Source organism: Anabrus simplex, chromosome 8, assembly GCF_040414725.1.
Source record: "Anabrus simplex isolate iqAnaSimp1 chromosome 8, ASM4041472v1, whole genome shotgun sequence".
NCBI lineage: Eukaryota > Metazoa > Arthropoda > Insecta > Orthoptera > Tettigoniidae > Anabrus > Anabrus simplex.
Window position 1 is genome coordinate 89,554,595 of NC_090272.1, and position 19,319 is coordinate 89,573,913.

The window sequence follows — 19,319 nt, forward strand, 5'->3', positions numbered from 1 at the left end:
TCCAGAAGGCCTACAACTCGGTAGAGAGACCGAGACGTTAACTGAACTGGGACTGGATAAGAAGACATAGTCTAAGGAACACCATGTACAAAGTCAAATTCAGAGGGGTATTATCAAAAAACTTTGAGATCAAAACAGGTGTTAGACAAGGAGATGGTTTGACCCCCACCCTGTTTAACTGTCTGCTGGAGAAGGTCATTCGGGAATGCTATTGGCTTTACGTCGCACCGACACAGATAGGTCTTATGGCAACGATGGGACAGGAAAGGACTAGGAATGGGAAGGAAGCGGCCGTGGCCTTAATTAAGGTACAGCCCCAGGATTTGCCTGGTGTGAAAATGGAAAACCACGAAAAACCATCTTCAGGGCTGCCAACAGTGGGGTTTGGGCCACAGCTAACAGCTGCGATTGGATAAATACACTAGCTGACAACTCTGGATTAAAAATTGGCTACAAAAAAGACAAGTTAACAGTCACTTGCTTAGTCTTTGCAGATGACCTCACAATCTTAACTTCAAGTATGGAAGAAGCTACGTACCAGCTATCCTCCCTTGAACGCATAACAGCCAAAGTAGGGCTGAGGATCGCTGTCAACAAAACATAATTTATGACCAACATCAGAGAAGCACCCAACTTCATTTCTTTGGGGGACAAAATAATATGAAGGGCCAACTCATTCAAATATATTGGAGAACGGATAACCCCAAATATTAATGAGGACCTTGCAATGAAGAGTACATGCACTAAATTAGGAAGAGTTTATCATATTTATAAGAACATATACAAGTCTAAATCCCTCTCCTTGAATCTTAAACTTAGACACTACAACACCGTAGCAAGACCATCTGTACTGTATGCCTCAGAATGCCTAAACATGACCCGGAAAGGACAACTCAGAAAACTGGAACTGAAAGAGCGAAAGATCCTCAGAAGGATCATGGGTCCCATTAAAGAAGAAGATGGGTACAAAATCAGGCACAACAAGGAACTGTAGAGTAAAATAGAGAGCATTAGAACAGCTATGAGAAAGAGAAGACTAATGTTCTATGGTCATGTAGTCAGGATGGACAGCCAGAGACTCACTTCAAGGATCTTCAGCACTGTATCTAGAGGCAAAGCAGCAAATTCAAATGGACGAATTTAATTCAGAAAGACCTACAATACATAAACATTGATTACATTGACATTTACAACTGAGATAAGTTCTTTTTTTTTTTTTTTTTTTTGCTAGTGACTTTACGTCGCACCGACACAGATAAGTCTTATGATGGCGATGGGATAGGAAAAGCCTAGAGTTGGAAGGAAGCAGCCGTGGCCTTAATTAAGGTACACCTTGGTGAGAAAATGGGAAACCACGGAAAACCATCTTCAGGGTTGCTGTCAGTGGGGTTCGAACCCACCATCTCCCGAATGCAAGCTCACAGCTATACACCCAGAAGAAAGTTGCTGCTTTACGTAATTTTCAAGAGGAAAACAATGCCTAAGCAAATACAGTTTCACCATAGTGACAATGGGATAGGAAAAGCCTACGAGTTGGAAGTAAGTGGCTGTGGCCTTAATTTAGGTACAGCCCCAGCATTTGCTTGGTGTGAAATGGGAAACCACGGAAAACCATCTTCAGGGCTACTGACAGTGGGGTTCGAACCCACCATTTCCCGAATGCAAGCTCACAGCTACACACCCAGAAGAAAGTTGCTGCCTTACGTAATTTTCAAGAGGAAAACAATTCCTAAGCAAATACAGTTTCACCATGGAATTCATGTACGAGTGCAACCAAAGGATTGGATGGACATAGAACTGATACTGTAGTGGCTTAAAAATGTGTGGGATAGAAGGGCTGGTGCACTACGGAAACAGCCGGCTCCACTTGTTTTAGACAGTTTCCAAGGTCACTTCTCAATGAAAATAAGATACGAAAGGTAGCCATTCCCGGTGGCCTAACATCTACTTTGCAGCCACTGGATATGTGTATTAAAATGATATTTAAAGATCACTTACATAGATTTTATGAGTTAATGATGAGTGGTGATCAGCAATCAACTCCCCATGGAAATATTACACGTCCATTCTTCGATTTATTGTGCTCGTGGGCAATGAAGAGTTTGGACCTTATACCACCAGAACTAGTCTCCAAGAGCTTCAAAATGATTGAGAATTTGAACGCACTATATGGATCCGAAGATGACGCAGTGTATCAGAGTGACAAATAATCTGATGCCGTTTTGGGCAGTGGCGAGGACAGCGCATCAGATACCGAAACCAGCGATAGCGACACAGAATTGTTTTATTACATGAGATAAATATCATAAATCATAAATTAACTTATTGTTATTACTCCAAACGAAATTGTTTACCGGGAAATCCATATTTCACAACATGCAATATTTTTTGCTAGAGTAATATTTTAACTTTAATTCTCCGATTAATGACAGTTAACTTAATAAGTTAATTTTATTTTCAGATTGGAGAAACGTTTACCAAACTGTTGCAAATAAATTATGAATTTTGATTTGGACTATTTTAATTATTTTTATGTATATATGCAAGTATTACATGCACCTTAAACTTGTATAAAATACAGTTTACTTTGTAATATAAATACTGGTATTAAAATATTCTTTGCATAATGGTTGCACTCTACTATTATTTTAAAAGAAATTTTGGCATAAAAAGTGTAACAATTATGCAGTGAAATATGGTATATTTGATCCACCTCATATTACAATAGTGGACCAAGTGTGAGATGTTGTATATATTCGCCATAACTCTGTACATCACAATGGTACTAACCTCAAAAAATTTAGCTGTAGGGTCACACAGCATGCTGAGTGTCTCTCTCTGTTCCTGTGATAAAACATCAGGATAAGGAAACACTTGACTAGTCTCTGCCACTCCACAGAATAAATTCATCATGAAGGATAGGGATTCCTTTGAAGTTGGTGCGGACTTGGCTCGGGGCTCCTCCTCCTTTACTGCAGCGTTTGGAGCAGTGGCAAGGCATCTAGAACAGAAACAATAGTTTATATAATACAGACAACAGTGGCAAAACTAGAAAAACTTACAGTTTAAAAATATAGTGGATAATCGTTTAGATTACCTATGAGGTATGTTGCATTGTATAGTAACAAAGGTTGAGATTGTGGGGATGGCAACAAGAGGCTACAATACTTGTGGAACAGCAGCAAAACAATAGCTCTGGTAAACTGTTGAAGCTCACACTCTCCTAGATGATGCTGGAAGCTAATTAACAATGCAGAAATGATCCAGATATGGAAACAACAAGAAGCTTCTGTGGACTTGTATAAAGAACGAACCCAGCAAGACCACGCCACTGGAGAATGAACACACACAGTTATGAGACATTCCACGAAGGAGGAGGAGGAGGAGGAATGACATTCCAGGAATCATTAATGAACAAGAGGTGTGTGTATATGTGAAGACTTACAGAAGGCAGAAGTATTCAGTCAGCAGTACGTAAAAGTAGTCTGATACAAAGATAATGTCTAGATATAAGATCACAAATACTGGTGAATTACTGAAATTTACCTATAATAATAAAGACATTTATAAAAGATACAAAAGTTGAAAGCTAGAAAGGCAGCTGGGATTGATGAAGATTTCTGGGGATACAGTATATTAAAGGCTATGGTTTGGGATATAATGCCATATCTGAAATACTTATCTGATTACAGTTTGCATGAAAGAGCGATACCAAATGAATGGAGAGTTCCAATAGTAGCCTCAGTGTACGAGGGAAAGGATGACAAACGTGTTGTTTGTAAGATCTGGAACAGCATTCTTTCTGATTATATTAGACATGCTTGTGAAATTACTACAGTAACTGGTTTGAAAGAAGGCAGTTTGAGTCTAGGAAAGGTTATTCCAGTGAAGCTCAATTTGTAGAATTCCAGCAAGATGTAGCAGATATTTGAAATTCAGGAGGTCAAATGGACTGTATCGCTATTGACCTATCCAAGGCTTCTGATAGGGTAGATCATGGGAGATTACTGACAAAAATTAGGGCTAATGGACTACACAAAAAATAGTTGAATATGTGGCAAAATTTCTAGAAAATAGAACTTAGAAAATTAGAGTAGGTGAAGTGTTATCTGATCCTGTAATGATTAAGAAGGGGTCTCCACATGGCAATAATTAGACCTTTACATTTTCTTATAGGCCTACATAAATAATGAGTAAAGAACTGGCTATTTGCAGATGATGATATACTGTATAGAGTAGTAAATGAGTTGCAGGACTGTGAGCGACTGCAGGAGGACATAGACAGTGTTGTGAAATGAACAGTGGACAATAGTATGATGGTAAAAGGGTTGAAAAGTCACCAAAGAAAAAGTGATTTCAGTTTTAACCTCTTGACGCCGACCTCCATACATCGTATAGACTCCCTTTTCTTCAAGAGCTGTGCTGACCTCCATGCATATTAATAGACCCCTGCAGGCGTCACTTCATTTTGTTCTAACTTGTAAAGTTTTAAAATTGTCAAGATGGAAATGATATTATCTTTGAAGGTGATCATCTCTGCCTTCCTTGTATGTATGAATTGGCCTAAATCAGGGTTTCTTTTATCTTTCTAAAAAGTTTGAAATAGTCTCATCTCTTTCTGCTCGAAAGCATTGAGCATATGGACTTACATACATCCGCTAGAATGCAGCAGAAATTTATCATTATACAGCAGTAGATTTATATTATATAACCATCTTTTCACTGATATGCATGTTGACATCATCTGATGAGGATTTCTATCATTCTTTCAATGCCTTGAAGCCTCTGATGACTCAACTGCTTGACTCACTGTCACTTCGGAATACGATATTGCGTGGCATTGAATCGTGCCACGGTGCAATTTGAAGGAAAGAGATGTAATTAAATTTTAATAAATTAGACGATAAAAGCACAACACCAGCCTGAACTGAGCGAATTGACAGTGGATGCATAATATAAGGAATGGGAGTGCAGAGTGTGTGGGACCAAGTAACGGACGATACACGCTCCAAAGTACATGCCCTTATCTCATGAGCTAATCGCCTCATTATCCTAGGAGTTGTGCTAAATGATTCTTGGATCTTCCACTTAAAGTTTCCATGATAACGATTACCCCAGTTTTCTTTGCAGTGTGTAAAAATATGGAAGGTCTCTTCCCCATAAGTAGACTATAAAGCAAATATAAAGTCAATCACTGTAAACTACATTCTTTTGAGTCTCTACGGTAAACATTTGAAAATAATCTGTGCTAAACTGTTGTAGCAGTGAATTTTTAAAGAGAACCCAGTATTTTCTCAGTGCTCACATCTGAATCGCTTCCATCCGCTGGGTAAAGTGGAACTCAAATGTTCCCCGACACAGACGGGTTAATTACTGTGTTGATGGTGGGATCGTACCTCCTGGGGAACACTAACTACCTAGGTGTTAATATAATAAATTATCTTCACTGAAGTAATCACACTAACAAGGTTATGAGAGTATTTAGGGGCTGTAGTAAGGATGTAAAGGAGAGGGCGTATAGGTCTCTGGTAAAGACCCCAATTAGAGTATGGTCCCAGTGTATGGGACCCTCCCCAGGATTACTTGATTCAAGAACTGGAAAAGATCCCAAGGAAAGCAGCACGATTTGTTCTGGGTGATTTCCGACAAAGGAATAATGATACAAAAACGTGAACTTTGGGCTCGGAACACTTGTGAGTGAGGAGACAAGATGCTCAACTAAGTGGTATGTTTTGAGTTGTCAATGGAGAGATGATGTGGAATGACATTAGTAGACAAATAAGCTTGAGCAGAGCTTTTAAAAGTAGGAAAGATCATAACATGAAAATAAACTTGGAATTCAAGAGGACAAATTGGGCAAATATTCATTTATAGGACTACAGAGGTATTACACTTCTGTCCCATCTTAAAAGTCTATCTTAAAGGTAGAACAACATGGGTTTAGACCTCACAGAAGCACTGTAGACCTGATCTCACGGAGAAGTATTGGGTAAATGGAAAAGGCCTATTTGTAGTCCTCTTGGATTTGGAAAAAAGTTATGACAGCGTTCCAAGAGATAGTCACATGGAGAAGCCTAGAAAAGCTAGCCAAACCAGAATATCTTATTGGTAAGATAAAAATGTTATACAATAAGTGCTACGGTTGCATCAGAGTTGGTGATAGCCATTTAGAATGGTTTGATATAACTCACGAGTACAACAGGGAAGTGTTCTTTCAGCTCCACTGTTTGTGACAGTTTGGTTAAAATTGTTAAAATTGTTTAGAATTAAGAGTTACTCCAATTCAACATTGTAATTGTGAAAACAATTTTAACCAAAATTTTTAAATTGTAGTTACTATGTTTTGGACGTCAATGTATTTTAGAATTAAGGGTTTCTTCAATTCAACATTGCAATTTATATTGTCATACTTTTAATGTGTACATAATTCCTATGTTTTTCACATATTATTACTAGTAAATAGTAAATATGCCTTTATTTTCCTCCGATCGACAGCATTGAAGCCTTATTGATCTACTAAGGAGAAAAATAATAATGCCCAACCTAGGCAGCTTAATCTAACATACACATATAATAATTCCTGTAAAATAAACATATCTGACACCAAAGCAAGGAAAAAAAAGCCATATTGATATAAATAATAATAATCAAATGGCAACGAGGCAGAATGGTCTGTTGTCCCTAGTATAAGACAGCATGGCAATGAAAAACTAACTGGTAACATATTGCTAAGTAGAGTACGATGTTGTGTCAGGTTTGCATCTGCACTTAAAACAAGACAGTATGGCAATGAGAAGCTAAACTGTTAACATATTGCTATGTAGAGTACGATGTTGTGTCAGATTTACATCTGCACTTTAAACAAAGAGTATATCACTTCCGGCCGGGTTCGCACTCAGCATATTCTTTCTTGAACACTGACCTCTCTGGTTTTCTACTTAAGTTGCAAACCTGGCTTTGTATTTCCTCCACTGTAGTACCGGTGTGCAATTTTTCACCTTACGTTTCGTTACTGTTGACCATTATTTGAACTCTATTGTCTCACTATATTTATTATCTTTAGAATCCAGACAAATCACCACCTTAACTGAAACCATATTCACTCACCATTAACTTGGACCCTCAGCTCATATACCAACCATCTCTTCATATTAGCTTTATCCTGAACACCTATCCAATTTACAATCACACTCTTCCTCATTCACTGCACACTTTACTGCCTACGAATTTAACTATTTAATCACTCTTGTCATAGTTACGAATAACACACAAACTCCGCTATTCTCATGTGCACACCAATTTACTTTCTACTGCAAATTGCCTTTTTTGCTTCTTGTCAATGTGCCTTTGTCCAATTTGTTCTTCTTACCCCATCTCTCCCTTAGGCTCAAACTTCTCCCTTTCGCCAGGGTACCTCTTGCTTCTTCTTCCTGCCTCCCAGCCATATTTTCACTTCCTTTGTGTGCTCTTGTCACATCTTGTGTTTCCGCCCCCAAAATCACTTCCTGTATCTTCCTTTCTTCTCTCCCACAGGCCTTCGTCCTCAGCTCCTTAATTAATGCCCTGGTCTCATTGGTTTCCTTCCTTATTTCCCTCCTCATCTCAGCTGTTACCTCTCTGGCTCCCTTTTCGATCGATTTGTAAATAGCATTCATGTCTTCTTCTGTCAAGTTAATTTCTTCTTGCTGCGAGCTTGGGTCCAGTGTCTTATTTTCTTTGGTTCTTTCTTTATCTCCAGGTCCGTCTTCACCCACTTTACTGTCTATGACTTGCCTTTCTTCCACTCTCTTCCCCACTACCCTTCGTTCTTCCTATTCTCTTCCATTTCCTGTAATTTCTTCGCTGTCCACACTCTGGTCCATAGTCCATTGGATACTACTAGTTGTTGACCCTTAATGTAGGCTCTTAACCCTTGTATTTTAGCCCTGACTAAATGTTTTTTCAGGGTGTTTATATTCTTTACCCCTTCTCTTCCCATGTCTCTTTTAATCCAAATTTTTGTGCTACGTATATTATCTGCGCCTCTTATCACTACTTCCGCCATCAGGGTGGAAAACAACTTCAGTTTTATCGGCCTATCACCCCGTTTTTTACCTATCCTTTCCACATCATCAATATCAACTTCACTAAAGTTAATTTTCATCATTTTCTGAATAACTTCCACAACTTTATAGGTTGTCAGCACTTTGTCTTCTGGCACTCCATATATAAATAAGCATTTCTTCCTGCGTTCTCAGTAGCTGTCTTCAATTTCTGCTTTCAGCTTCACCACCTCTTCCTCCATCTCCTTTATTTTTGCCTTTCGTGATATCATTTCTCTCTCACTGTTTTCCACTTTGTTCATTGTCTCGTCTGTTTTTTCCTGTATCCAACGCCTCATATGTTAAAATTCCTTCATTTGTTCTTTCATCATATTTTTAATCTGCTCAAACGGACATACTTCTTCCACCACTCTTCTTATGACCTCCATGTCTTCCCAGTTCATGTTGCCACTGGAAGTCAGGCCGGGGTTCACCTCCACCCCTCCTATGGCTAACAGTACCATAATCACCGCTGCCACCAGTATCATCTCGCCCATCATTCTTGTTTCCACTTTACCTCCTTTATTTCTAACTGTTTCCTTTTTCCATCTCCCCTGCCATCCTCCAATAGCTGCACGATATTGATCCACACCAATCATCTTCCTCTTCCCTCCCGTCTTACATTTCCACTTACCGGTCACACTCCACACCGGCTCTACCGGCACCTCACTCAGCACGTCTGTCACCGAACACTGACTAGGTTAGACTAATATTATTACTAAACATGGATTTATACTCAAGCAAAAAATTTGTAAAAACAATCCAAATATGACAGGTCCTAACCTTGAGACAATTATGTAGGCTGAAGATGCTTGTAAATAAAGCGAAACCTGTCCCTGTAAATTCATTGTTGTAGTATTATGAACTAGCAACACAAAACCAATTTGTATTGAATAGGTGGATTAAAATAATCACTATATTGTAAGCATTTATCAGTGGTATGTTCCGAGCTGTCAGCGGAGAGATGCCTTTTTTTTTTTTTTTTTTTTTTACGTCGCACCGACACAGATAGGTCTTATGGCGACGATGGGACAGCGAAGGGCTAGGATTGGGAAGGAAGCGGCCGTGGCCTTAATTTGCCTGGTGTGAAAATGGGAAACCACGGAAAACCACTTTCAGGGCTGCCGACAGTGGGGTTCGAACCTACTATCTCCTGAATACTGGATACTGGCCGCAATTAAGCGACTGCAGCTATCGAGCTCGGTGCGGAGAGATGGCGTGGAATGACATTAGTAAACGAATAAGTTTCAGTGGCGTTTATGAAAGTAGGAAAGATCACACTATGAAGATAAAGTTGGAATTCAAGAGGACAAACTGGGGCAAATATTAATTTATAGGAAGGGGAGTTAGGGATTGGAATAACTTACTAAGGGAGATGTTCAATAAATTTCCAATTTCTTTGAAATCATTTAGGAAAAGGCTAGGAAAACAACAGATATGGAATCTGCCACCTGGGCGACTGCCCTAAATGCAGATCAGTATTGATTGATTGGCATAACAAAACAAAGGTCCAATAATACCACATTGCAGGACCCCCTCTTAATCGTTACAAGATCAGATAAAGCTTCACCTTCCATCGGATGTAGATGTTAAGATTTGAGTTGGCCCCTTTGTGCTATTCGACAGGAGTAGACTATGTGCAAGTACCTGGTTTCACCCTCTCCCTTTCTACTATCATATATCACGTCATTTCATCTCATTAACTCCTCTGATGAGGGTAATGTCAAGAAGGGCAACAATTAATAGGGAATCTACCACCTGGGCAACAGACCTAAATGCAGATCATTGATGACTGATTGATACAGTGGCGGTCCATGCATGAAGGGCTTTTGGGCGCCGCCCCATCCCCTTTTCAAAAACATTTATCGCTATTTCACTCTGTAATTGATTACATAAAGTGATGGGCAAATGTAGCGAAGTCGAACTTATAGTGGTGTGCTGTTCAGTTATACAACGTTATCTTTATTATTTCGGCTGTAAATATTTTGCTTTTCTAATTTCACGAAAATGGCGACGGCTTCCAGACTGTGGTCACTGTCTAGCAAGCTTGATGTTTTCTCTTTAGCCGTGAGGCATTCGGACTGTGGTAGCAGAGCCCTGAGCAGGTCCGACACTTTGCAAGTGTGCAGGAGGAGCCTGGAAGAACGACGATGGGCTTGTCAGGGGAAGGAAGAGTGCAGGTGGGTGTATGGTCTGCAAGGTTAGTATGGTCTCTCCGGCAGAGCCTTCAGTAGGTTACTAGAGTTTAGCAAGGGTACGGGGTGTGGGAGCGGGAGGAGTCTGGAAGGATGATACCGGCTTGTCAGGAGAAGGAAGAACGCAGGCGGGTCTGGGGTGCGGGAGCGGGAGGAGTCTGGAAGGATGATACCGGCTTGTCAGGAGAAGGAAGAACGCAGGCGGGTCTAAGTGCTGAACGGCGGAGTCCTCAGCACATCGCCAACACTTTGCAATTTACCTAGGCTTTTCCCCCCATGTCTTATATTAACTGTTGTTAGAGTTTAATTCCAAAACACTTTACAAAACAATGAATTCCATTATAGTGACTATTTAAACAATTCAGTTCTATAAAGAAGCTAAAAAATAAAGATTCAAAATGTAACCATAACGTGACGGCACTATTTGTAGTGTGATCAAATTGTTAACTATGTTTTCATGCTTTGAAATTTGAGCAAGGAGAGAGAAATTCGGGATTGTACTGCTTATTTGTTTTCATGAATGTTGTTATTATCACTTGTGATTGTGATCAGTGAAACAGTGCAGTTCCATAATAGTCGGGATTGCATTAGCTGTTAGACTATTAATGTGTATGCATAAATGCCATTGTAGTGTAGTTAATTCATTAATTAATATTGTAATGCGAGCAGATTTCTTGAGCTAGTGCCATCGGATTATCATTATTAATCTAACAGTATCATGGTGCTGGCCAGTGAAAACTCGACTGGCTGGGGAGGGGAAAGATATGGTGGCACAGCCCTGCCAGAGCAAAATGACACGAACCGCCACTGGATAGACCCTGTCGTAAAAACTTGCTACAAAGATTCATCTCACTCCATACCTGACTCTGCAAAGAAACGGGACAACGGTTGAACACACACAATAATCCACACGGCATGATGTCACCACGTTACCAACTCGAGATTGAAGCCGAAATCATACCTTGAAAAACATAAAGTTGTCTTCATAAAGATTAGATCGGATGAGATTTTAATTAGGTATCTGCGCACTTCTTGGCATAAATTATCATATTTGTAATTGTTTCTTTTAATCTGCTTTGCGTCGCACTGACAACGATATGTCATGGCGACGATTGGATAGGACAGGTCTAGAAGTGGGAACTACGCTAATGTGGCCTTACTGAAGTTACAGCCCCAACATTTTCCTGGTGTGAAAATGTGAAACCATCTTCTGGACTGCTGACAGTGAGGTTCGAACCCACTATCTCCCAAATGCAAACTGACAGTTATGTGACCCGAACCGCACGGCCGCTTGGCCGGTCCGAAGAATTTACAGGAAGTGATGGTGATCTCCTTTCTGTTTTATTCAACAAGCTGAGTATTAATTTTTGTATTATCTTCTCAAATTGCTTATCACATATTGTCTGCAGTTGCAGGGGGTGATGACAGAGTTCAGAAAAAAACTTAATTTTACCTTTTTTTTCTTTTGAGAGTTTGCATACCAACTTAGGGGGAATTTTGGAAAATATTCAAGTAAGCTTATACGGTACCCTATATTGAAAGGGGAAACAGATAGAGATACATTATAAAATGCATCTGGCTAAAATACGAACTCATAAAAATTGATAAAAGAAGATCATTTTGGGATTAGGGATAACACAGGCTTCGTTCTCCTTTCATCCCTTTTCGCGATATCTATTCACTGATCCTAAAGAAAACAGAAAATTCGACATTCATGCAGTACAGAGTGACTAGAACAATAGGCCTGTAACTCTTCCGAAACACAATTCGGCTAAATTATCTGTCCCGTAACTTACCTTGAATTTTTTCCGATGAGTTGGAGGCCTTTCTGGGGCACTGACACAAGTCGTGAAAATCGGAGCATGATGGAAAACTATTCACTTGCACCAAATATCAATACAGAACGAACCAAAAACAAATTTTGAGGCTTGTCGCATTACTGAACAGCTTAGCAGTCTGAAGTAATTATCTCAGCGTCATGAATATGCATTTTCTTATCACTACTAATTGACAAATACTTTGACCTCAATCCAACAGCTGCAGCAGCTGTCAAAGCAAGTGCCAGCCGTGTTTACAAGATTCCTCTTCTTCCTCTTCTGCGAACTCTTGATATTTGATTGGGCTCGGTATTTAACTAACACCCAGTTCCAATACTGTAAGGTCTCCCTCCTGTTTTACCAGAGCCATCTACAGTTAAAAAAAGGAAGGTACACTTGGCAACGCTGTATCATCTGTCAAGCGGAGGCCGAGTGAAAAGTAGGCGTGTCCGACTTTGAATTGATTTCAATGATATTCAGCGCACTTAGACCAACATGATGGTTATCAAAAACGTACACACTGTGAAAAATGACACTAAGAAACACACGCATCAAGAAATGCACTCAGTAAAGTTACAAATACATATTTTACATGCATAAAAAAAAAAAAACCTTTAAAGAACAGTACTCACAAGCTGAATATTTATGGAGTGTTGACAGCTTCCTTCGTTTACTGATTTTATCATCACTGCTGGCATAACTCTTGTTCTTAATCTGCTTTCTATTATTATTCAACATGACGTTGCAAAATGTGGACAATAAACAGTCTATTAGACTATTATTGTCATGCCCACAGTTACCCTGTTCAAACCAGAACTGTTGATTTTCATCTCTCCCTAAAGCAGATCTGGATAGAGGGAAGAGAACTTCTTTGTGATTTCCACAATCCAGGTAGTCTTCCTTGTAGTCTTCAGACACCAACAAGGTAAACATTCCTGTCACTGTTACAAAGACACACACAATACAATCTGATGGCACCACTAACCCACCTCTCTGAAGTTCTTCAAAATAGGGGCCATCTGTTTCATTGCACTGCAGGAGACCTAAACATGTGTCACAGCTTATCCTTTTGGATATTGCCCTTACTGCATACCCAGAAATGTATATTACACCTGACATCTCAAAATGCCCATCATAAATGTCACATGATAAAAGTGAGTCGAACTTTTTTATCACTGCCATATTTAGCCTAATATCATCTGTCTTGGTGGAATGAGACATTTCTAACTGGCTACAGTCAAACTGCACTTTTCCATACCTAGATGAGTGCAATCCCAGAACACTCTTAATCCTAATTTTCTTCTCACTTTCTATAACTTGAAGTGCAGTAACATTGTAGTTACATTCACTAAGCTGTCTGTACTGACCAAACCTTCTTACCACACTGTCACGCTGAAACTTCCCTAACAGTAAATAATTTGGTTTCACAGCTTCAAATGAAAACTGGATAATTTTTAACAGGACAGTTGTGGTATGTACCAAAGCTCTTGAAGTGTCAGTTGTTAAGTGACCATGAACCAAATTTAAATCATCCCAACTGCTTACCCACTCACAGAAATGTTGAAGAAATTGAATGTAGTCATCATCTAGTTCAGTAAAAGGCATTTGATTGTGGTCCCTCTTGCAAATTCCTTTAGTTACACTTTTGACGTTTACAATACGCCACCACTTAGTAACAATTTCTAAAAAAATTGCAGTGGCATTAGAATCTAGTTAACTGGTTTTTAAAGCAGCTATGGTAGTGTCATGGAACAGATTATCAACAAGTAACACTTTCTGCCTATCAAGATTGTTGGGATACACCGTTTTATAATTAAGTTTAAAAGCTGTAGCAATCAGGTTGGATGCATGACTGTGGTACACATAAAGGTTCCTTAAATCATTAAAGCACGCCTTACGGATAATCTGATCTACTTCAAAATCAGGGAAAATAAAAGTTTTGTCTGTCTTTCTGATTCAGCCAGTTATTCCTGATGTTCTTAAATATATGTACAGGATCACACATGAGAAATATCTGTAAATTCTTGTGTTCGGGATTTGGTACACAATATGGACTTTCACTTCCTAACAATGAACACATACTGCTAAACATATTCTTATTTACCCTATTGTTGTCGAATTGTTCCTTTAAGAAAACGAGGTTAGATGAGAAGTCTGTGCTTTCACTGCTAACCTCACAAAACAAAACTCTATGAGCTTGTCAAGCATTTTAAGTACATTACTTTGTACACATTCAACACTAACACTACTAGCAGTGGCTCCTGTATAATTTAATAAATATTCATATAGCTGAGACCACTTGGAGATTTTACCATCAGCTAAACATTTAATTTCTTTGACTGACACCTGATAACTATTAACATATACAGTCACATGCATATCCTGGTGAATTTTTAGTAAATTAATTACATTTGGCAAATCATCCAGATTTAATCCGTATATGCAAAGAAATTCATTACAGATACTGATCTGCCATACTGACATGTCAATTTTGGTATGAAGAAGGGATCTTAAATAATTAAAGTTAGCTATTAAGTCAGTCATCTTGAAGCTTTGATTCCTCCAAATCTGTTTTCCTCTTGTTTTCCCTACTCTTAATTTCCAGTCTCCTATCTTCAGGATCTTTTCTTTTTACACTCTTTGATGACAAATATTTGGACCAATTTGGGAAAATAGTTGGACATGCATTAGGAAGAAGTTCATTAGGTTTAGGTGGTTGTACAGTTATATTGCCCTTACTATCACAAAACTTTTCCCCTTTTGAAAAACTATCATCTGTGAATGTTTTATACACACGACTGAATCCTTCCCAGGTTCCCAATTATCCCGCTTAAATTGACGAATCCATTTTTTTTAATTCCTCATCAGAAGGAAACCTAAATGAGGTAACATAACCATCCTTTTTGATGTCATAGTTGCTACGACACATAGGAACACAACATTTTCTGGGCATCTGCAAATACACGAAACGTGTTATTACAGGAATTTGATGTAATAATCCTAGTGGAAACATTTTTAACGCATGCGTGGCAAACTAGTAGACATTATTCAACATTCGTCATGGCAGAAAAACCTCCAGTAGGGAGGCCCAAAGGAGGCATTGCATGTCTGTTCACTGATCAGTTCTCACCATTTAGTGTACAATACAGATCTACGAACGTTTTAGTAGTTCGAACCAAGCCGTGTGTTTGTGTATGTGTATATTTCCAGCCAGATTTCTCATCAACTGAGATTATTGAGGAAGTTAGTAAAGCTTGAACTGTGACTACTAGGGATGATGCCATTATCCTTGCCGGAGACCTAAATTGTCGCATGGATGCAGAACATCGAAAATCAACAGAAGTTTTGGACTTCTTAGAAGAGGAAGGTCTTCGGTTGGTGAATGCCTCTGACATGAATACCTACATGTCTCATAATGGTGCTAGCACAATAGATCTGGTGTTTATAAACTCTAAGTTTGTGTCGATCAAGCAGGAGGTTATTCTCGAGGCGCAACGGAAACACCTACCAGTTGCAACTTCCTTACAGCTGGAGAATAGGCCTAGTACGCTTGATACAGTTAGAGACCGTACAAAAATAAGTAGAAAACGTAATCCGTCTCTTATCTGTGGTGAAGATAATCAAGCGATACTTAACCTATTACGAGAGGGTAATCTTAATGAGGCCGCATTATATCTAGAAGTGCTGCTCCAGAATGCTACTCTACCAACAATACCTGTGGTCAGGAAATCTCAACCCTGGTTCACCAATGAATGCTATAAATGTCGTAGAGATGTGCTGGAAGCATTACATACAGCCCGAAGAGAGAAAACAAGAGAATTCCTTGAAATATATGCCAGTAAAAGGAGAGCATACAAACTACTACTAAAAGAAGCCAAAAATCAATATAGAGAGGAAGAAGAAAAGAAACTTATAGAACGTGCCAGTCTAGATCCTTGCATGGCTCTGAAGCCTAGACAACCAAAGTTCTCCAGGAACTTACCAATGGAAGTTTGGGAAAAGCACTTGAGTGCAGTGCTTCAAGAGAGAGACACACGACCTACTAATTATTTCGTGCCAGTTTTCCAAACAATCCCTGAAATCGACGATTTTTCAATTAATGAGGTTGTATCAACTATTACAGCATCTAAAGATAACAAGGCATGTGGCCCAGATCACATTTTTAATGAACATCTTAAAGCTGCTCTCCCAAAATTGGATGAATCACTCGCCTAATGAATGAATGCTTGCGGCAAGGTAGGATACCAGACAACTGGAGAAAATCTACTATTAAAATGCTATATAAAGGCAAAGGTGATACCGCAGATCCCAACTCATATAGAGGAATAGCGCTAGAGTGAACTCTACTAAAGACTTTAACTTCATTAGTGGGTAAACGTCTCATTAAACTGGTGGAAAATAACCTACCGGAGTCGCAATTTGGATTTAGAAAAGGGAAATCAACGACTTTAGCTATCCGCTGTCTCCAGAATGACATAGAAGAAGCCTTAAAGAAACCAGGGGGTAAATTGCATGCCATCTTTATAGATTATTCGAAAGCTTTTGACACCATAAGCAGAACCATACTGTTAGAAAAAGTGGAGAGTTTCATTGGTAGTACGAACTACCTTATACCGCTGATTAGGAACTTACTGCTTAACAATTCAATAGAAGTAGATGATGGCATTACCAAATCTATTATTTTGGAACAAACAACCGGGGTATTACAGGGAGACCCGTTAAGTCCATTATTATTCATCATTGCGACAGCAGACATAGTAGATTTGGTAAACCAGGAAAGCGTCAAACTATTAATGTACGCTGATCATATGGTCTTAACATCAACGTCAGAAAAGGAACTCCAGGAATCATTCAACCAAATAGTAGGCTGGATAAAGAAAAATGAGCTCAAACTGAATGTAGAAAAAACAGTGTCCATGACGTTTAGAAGAGGGGGACCTCATGGAATCTTCTATTATGAAGACCAAGAACTTAAGTCCGTAAAGCATTTTAAATACTTGGGTGTAATTTTTCAAACCCAAGGTAATGTTTTCACCCTCCATCTCATAGACCGTCTAAATGCATCTATAAAAGCAATATCTGACATTAAGCACCTGAGAAACTTGTCTTTAGAAACGGCCATAAAACTCTTTCATCTAAAAATCAGCCCTATAGCAACATATGGCTTGGAAAACATTTGGGAACATTTGAGTATGAAACAGTTAGATAAAATCGAGAAGTTGAAGGCAATCTACTTGAAACGGGCTCTGTGCCTCTCCAAATATTCTCCTTCCCGGCTCGTGTATGAGCTATCCAGAGAGGGATTTTATGTGGAAGAGCTAAGGTTACAGTTGTTACTTCCAGCAACAACACCCTATATACATCTGCTTCGAGACCTACGATCGAAGAAGGCTGACATCTGGGAAGATTTCTACTCTACCGATGCCATGCTAAATCGCGAGTGGGTTCAAGGTGGATATGAACTGCGACACCTGCTGACAAGGTTCTCCGTTCATGGGTTCCATTATAAACTGTGTAATATAAAGCGTTATCATGAACCAGGTTTGAACTGTGTATGTTTAAGATGTGATGCACACTGTACTAGGTACCATGTTTTAAATTGTAAACAGCGATCAGAATCACTGGTGAAATTTTGCAACGAAGACTAATGATTTATATAGTAATACTTTGCACATTATGCGCGTTAAATAAAATTAATTAATAACCCAAATTCGGGCATGCCTTCACGTATTTTGATAATAGGTTCTACGTATGTCACTCAGTCACCTACCTTGTTACATATACTCGAACATATCCATGAAAAATACAAATAAACACAACACGAAGTTCACTACACATCAACATATAGTATGCGCACTTTTTAGTGATAGATTTTTCTACTCGTTGGAGAAGTAAGAAGGGCTCCGTCAATACTGCAAACTGAATGGAAATGAAATCTGAATTGAATCGATAATATGATTGTTCGATATGAATTTTATAAACCTTTATTATTTTAAGCAAAACAACTGTGTCACACACGCAATATATAATACTATATAACATTTCCCGTTGCGAAACGTGTTCCTAGAATGAATTCTATAGTTTGGCTTTGCTGTGTAAACAACAACAGTACGAGTACTTAAAGTGTACGCCAGATGTCGCACAGCGATGATAAGCGATTCTTAGTTTGTGTTTCAAAGGTTGCCAATACGAATCTCGAAGATAACCGAAGTCGACCACTTCAGCACTAGGGTGTAAATCTATCACAAAAAAGTGCGCGTAGTATCGTCCGCGACATCGTACTGTACGGTTCGTTGTGTTCGAGGTTTCGTGTTCGGTGTCTGAAGTTTCTAGAACTTACTCCTGCGTTCGAGTGCTAGCTTGCGTGTGATTGTGCAGTGGTGGCATGAGTTCTGATAGTGGAGGTACTCGGGACTTTCATCCCGCGTCAAATAGTAATGTTGAACGGGAAGAAGAAGAAAAAATGGATACAAACGTGAATGATAGTTCTACTCCTACCCCTTCGTTGCAAACTTCGACCCAATGCAATACTAACCCTCCCCCTCCTGCTCAACCTCCTAATACTAGTGCATGTAATTTATACCCATTAAACCACCCAGGACCATATCTTGTTTTTGTTTCATCCAAACAAGGTATTAACATTGGCAACCTACACCCTATGGCTATAGGGCGTTTACACCATGAAAGGAACTTTCCTGTTAAATCCATCCAGTATAAAGGCAGTAACAGGATTCAGGTAAACTTTCACTCTCCTAATCATGCTAATGACTTTCTGCAGAATAAGTTCCTTGATACACACAAGTTGCATGCCTTTATTCCTCACTCCAATATCTTCCGCGTAGGCATTATACGCGGTGTTGAGAAAGATCTAACTGAATCCGATATTCTTACTTTACTTCAGAGTGACGTCAAAGTTCATTCTGTTCATCGCCTACGCCGTAAATCCCTCCAAGATGGTCAGGCAGTATATCTACCTACCGGCTCCGTAAAGATTGTTTTTGCTCCAAAACGTTGCCCAAATATGTTTCAATCTATCATGTAATGTTAGAAGTCAATCCCTTTATATTTTACCCTATTATTTGTTCCAAATGCCAGCGTTATGGACACACCATACGCAATTGCCAGTCCACTAACTTTCGCTGTCGCAACTGTGGTTTGAATCATCCTCCCTCAGACTGCCTTGCTAATGTCAAATTATGTGTACATTGCAATCGGGAACACGAAAC

The 19,319-nt window shown here is 39.2% G+C and overlaps 1 protein-coding gene across 2 annotated transcripts in view; it reads right to left on the bottom strand.

The window, feature by feature from the left end:
• LOC136878824 (very long-chain specific acyl-CoA dehydrogenase, mitochondrial) overlaps nt 1-12,353 on the bottom strand; it is a 119,400-nt gene extending 107,047 nt beyond the window's left edge. For both annotated transcript variants that reach the window (XR_010860845.2, XM_067152334.2), the window contains exons 1-2: nt 12,073-12,353; nt 2,791-3,001 (exon numbers count right to left, since the gene is read on the bottom strand). Coding sequence is in view for 1 of the 2 variants with exons in the window: in XM_067152334.2 (XP_067008435.2) it covers nt 2,791-3,001; nt 12,073-12,140 (279 nt within the window). In the remaining variant the exon portion in view is untranslated. The remainder of the gene's footprint in view (nt 1-2,790; nt 3,002-12,072) is intronic.
• Nucleotides 12,354-19,319: the final 6,966 nt, after the last annotated feature.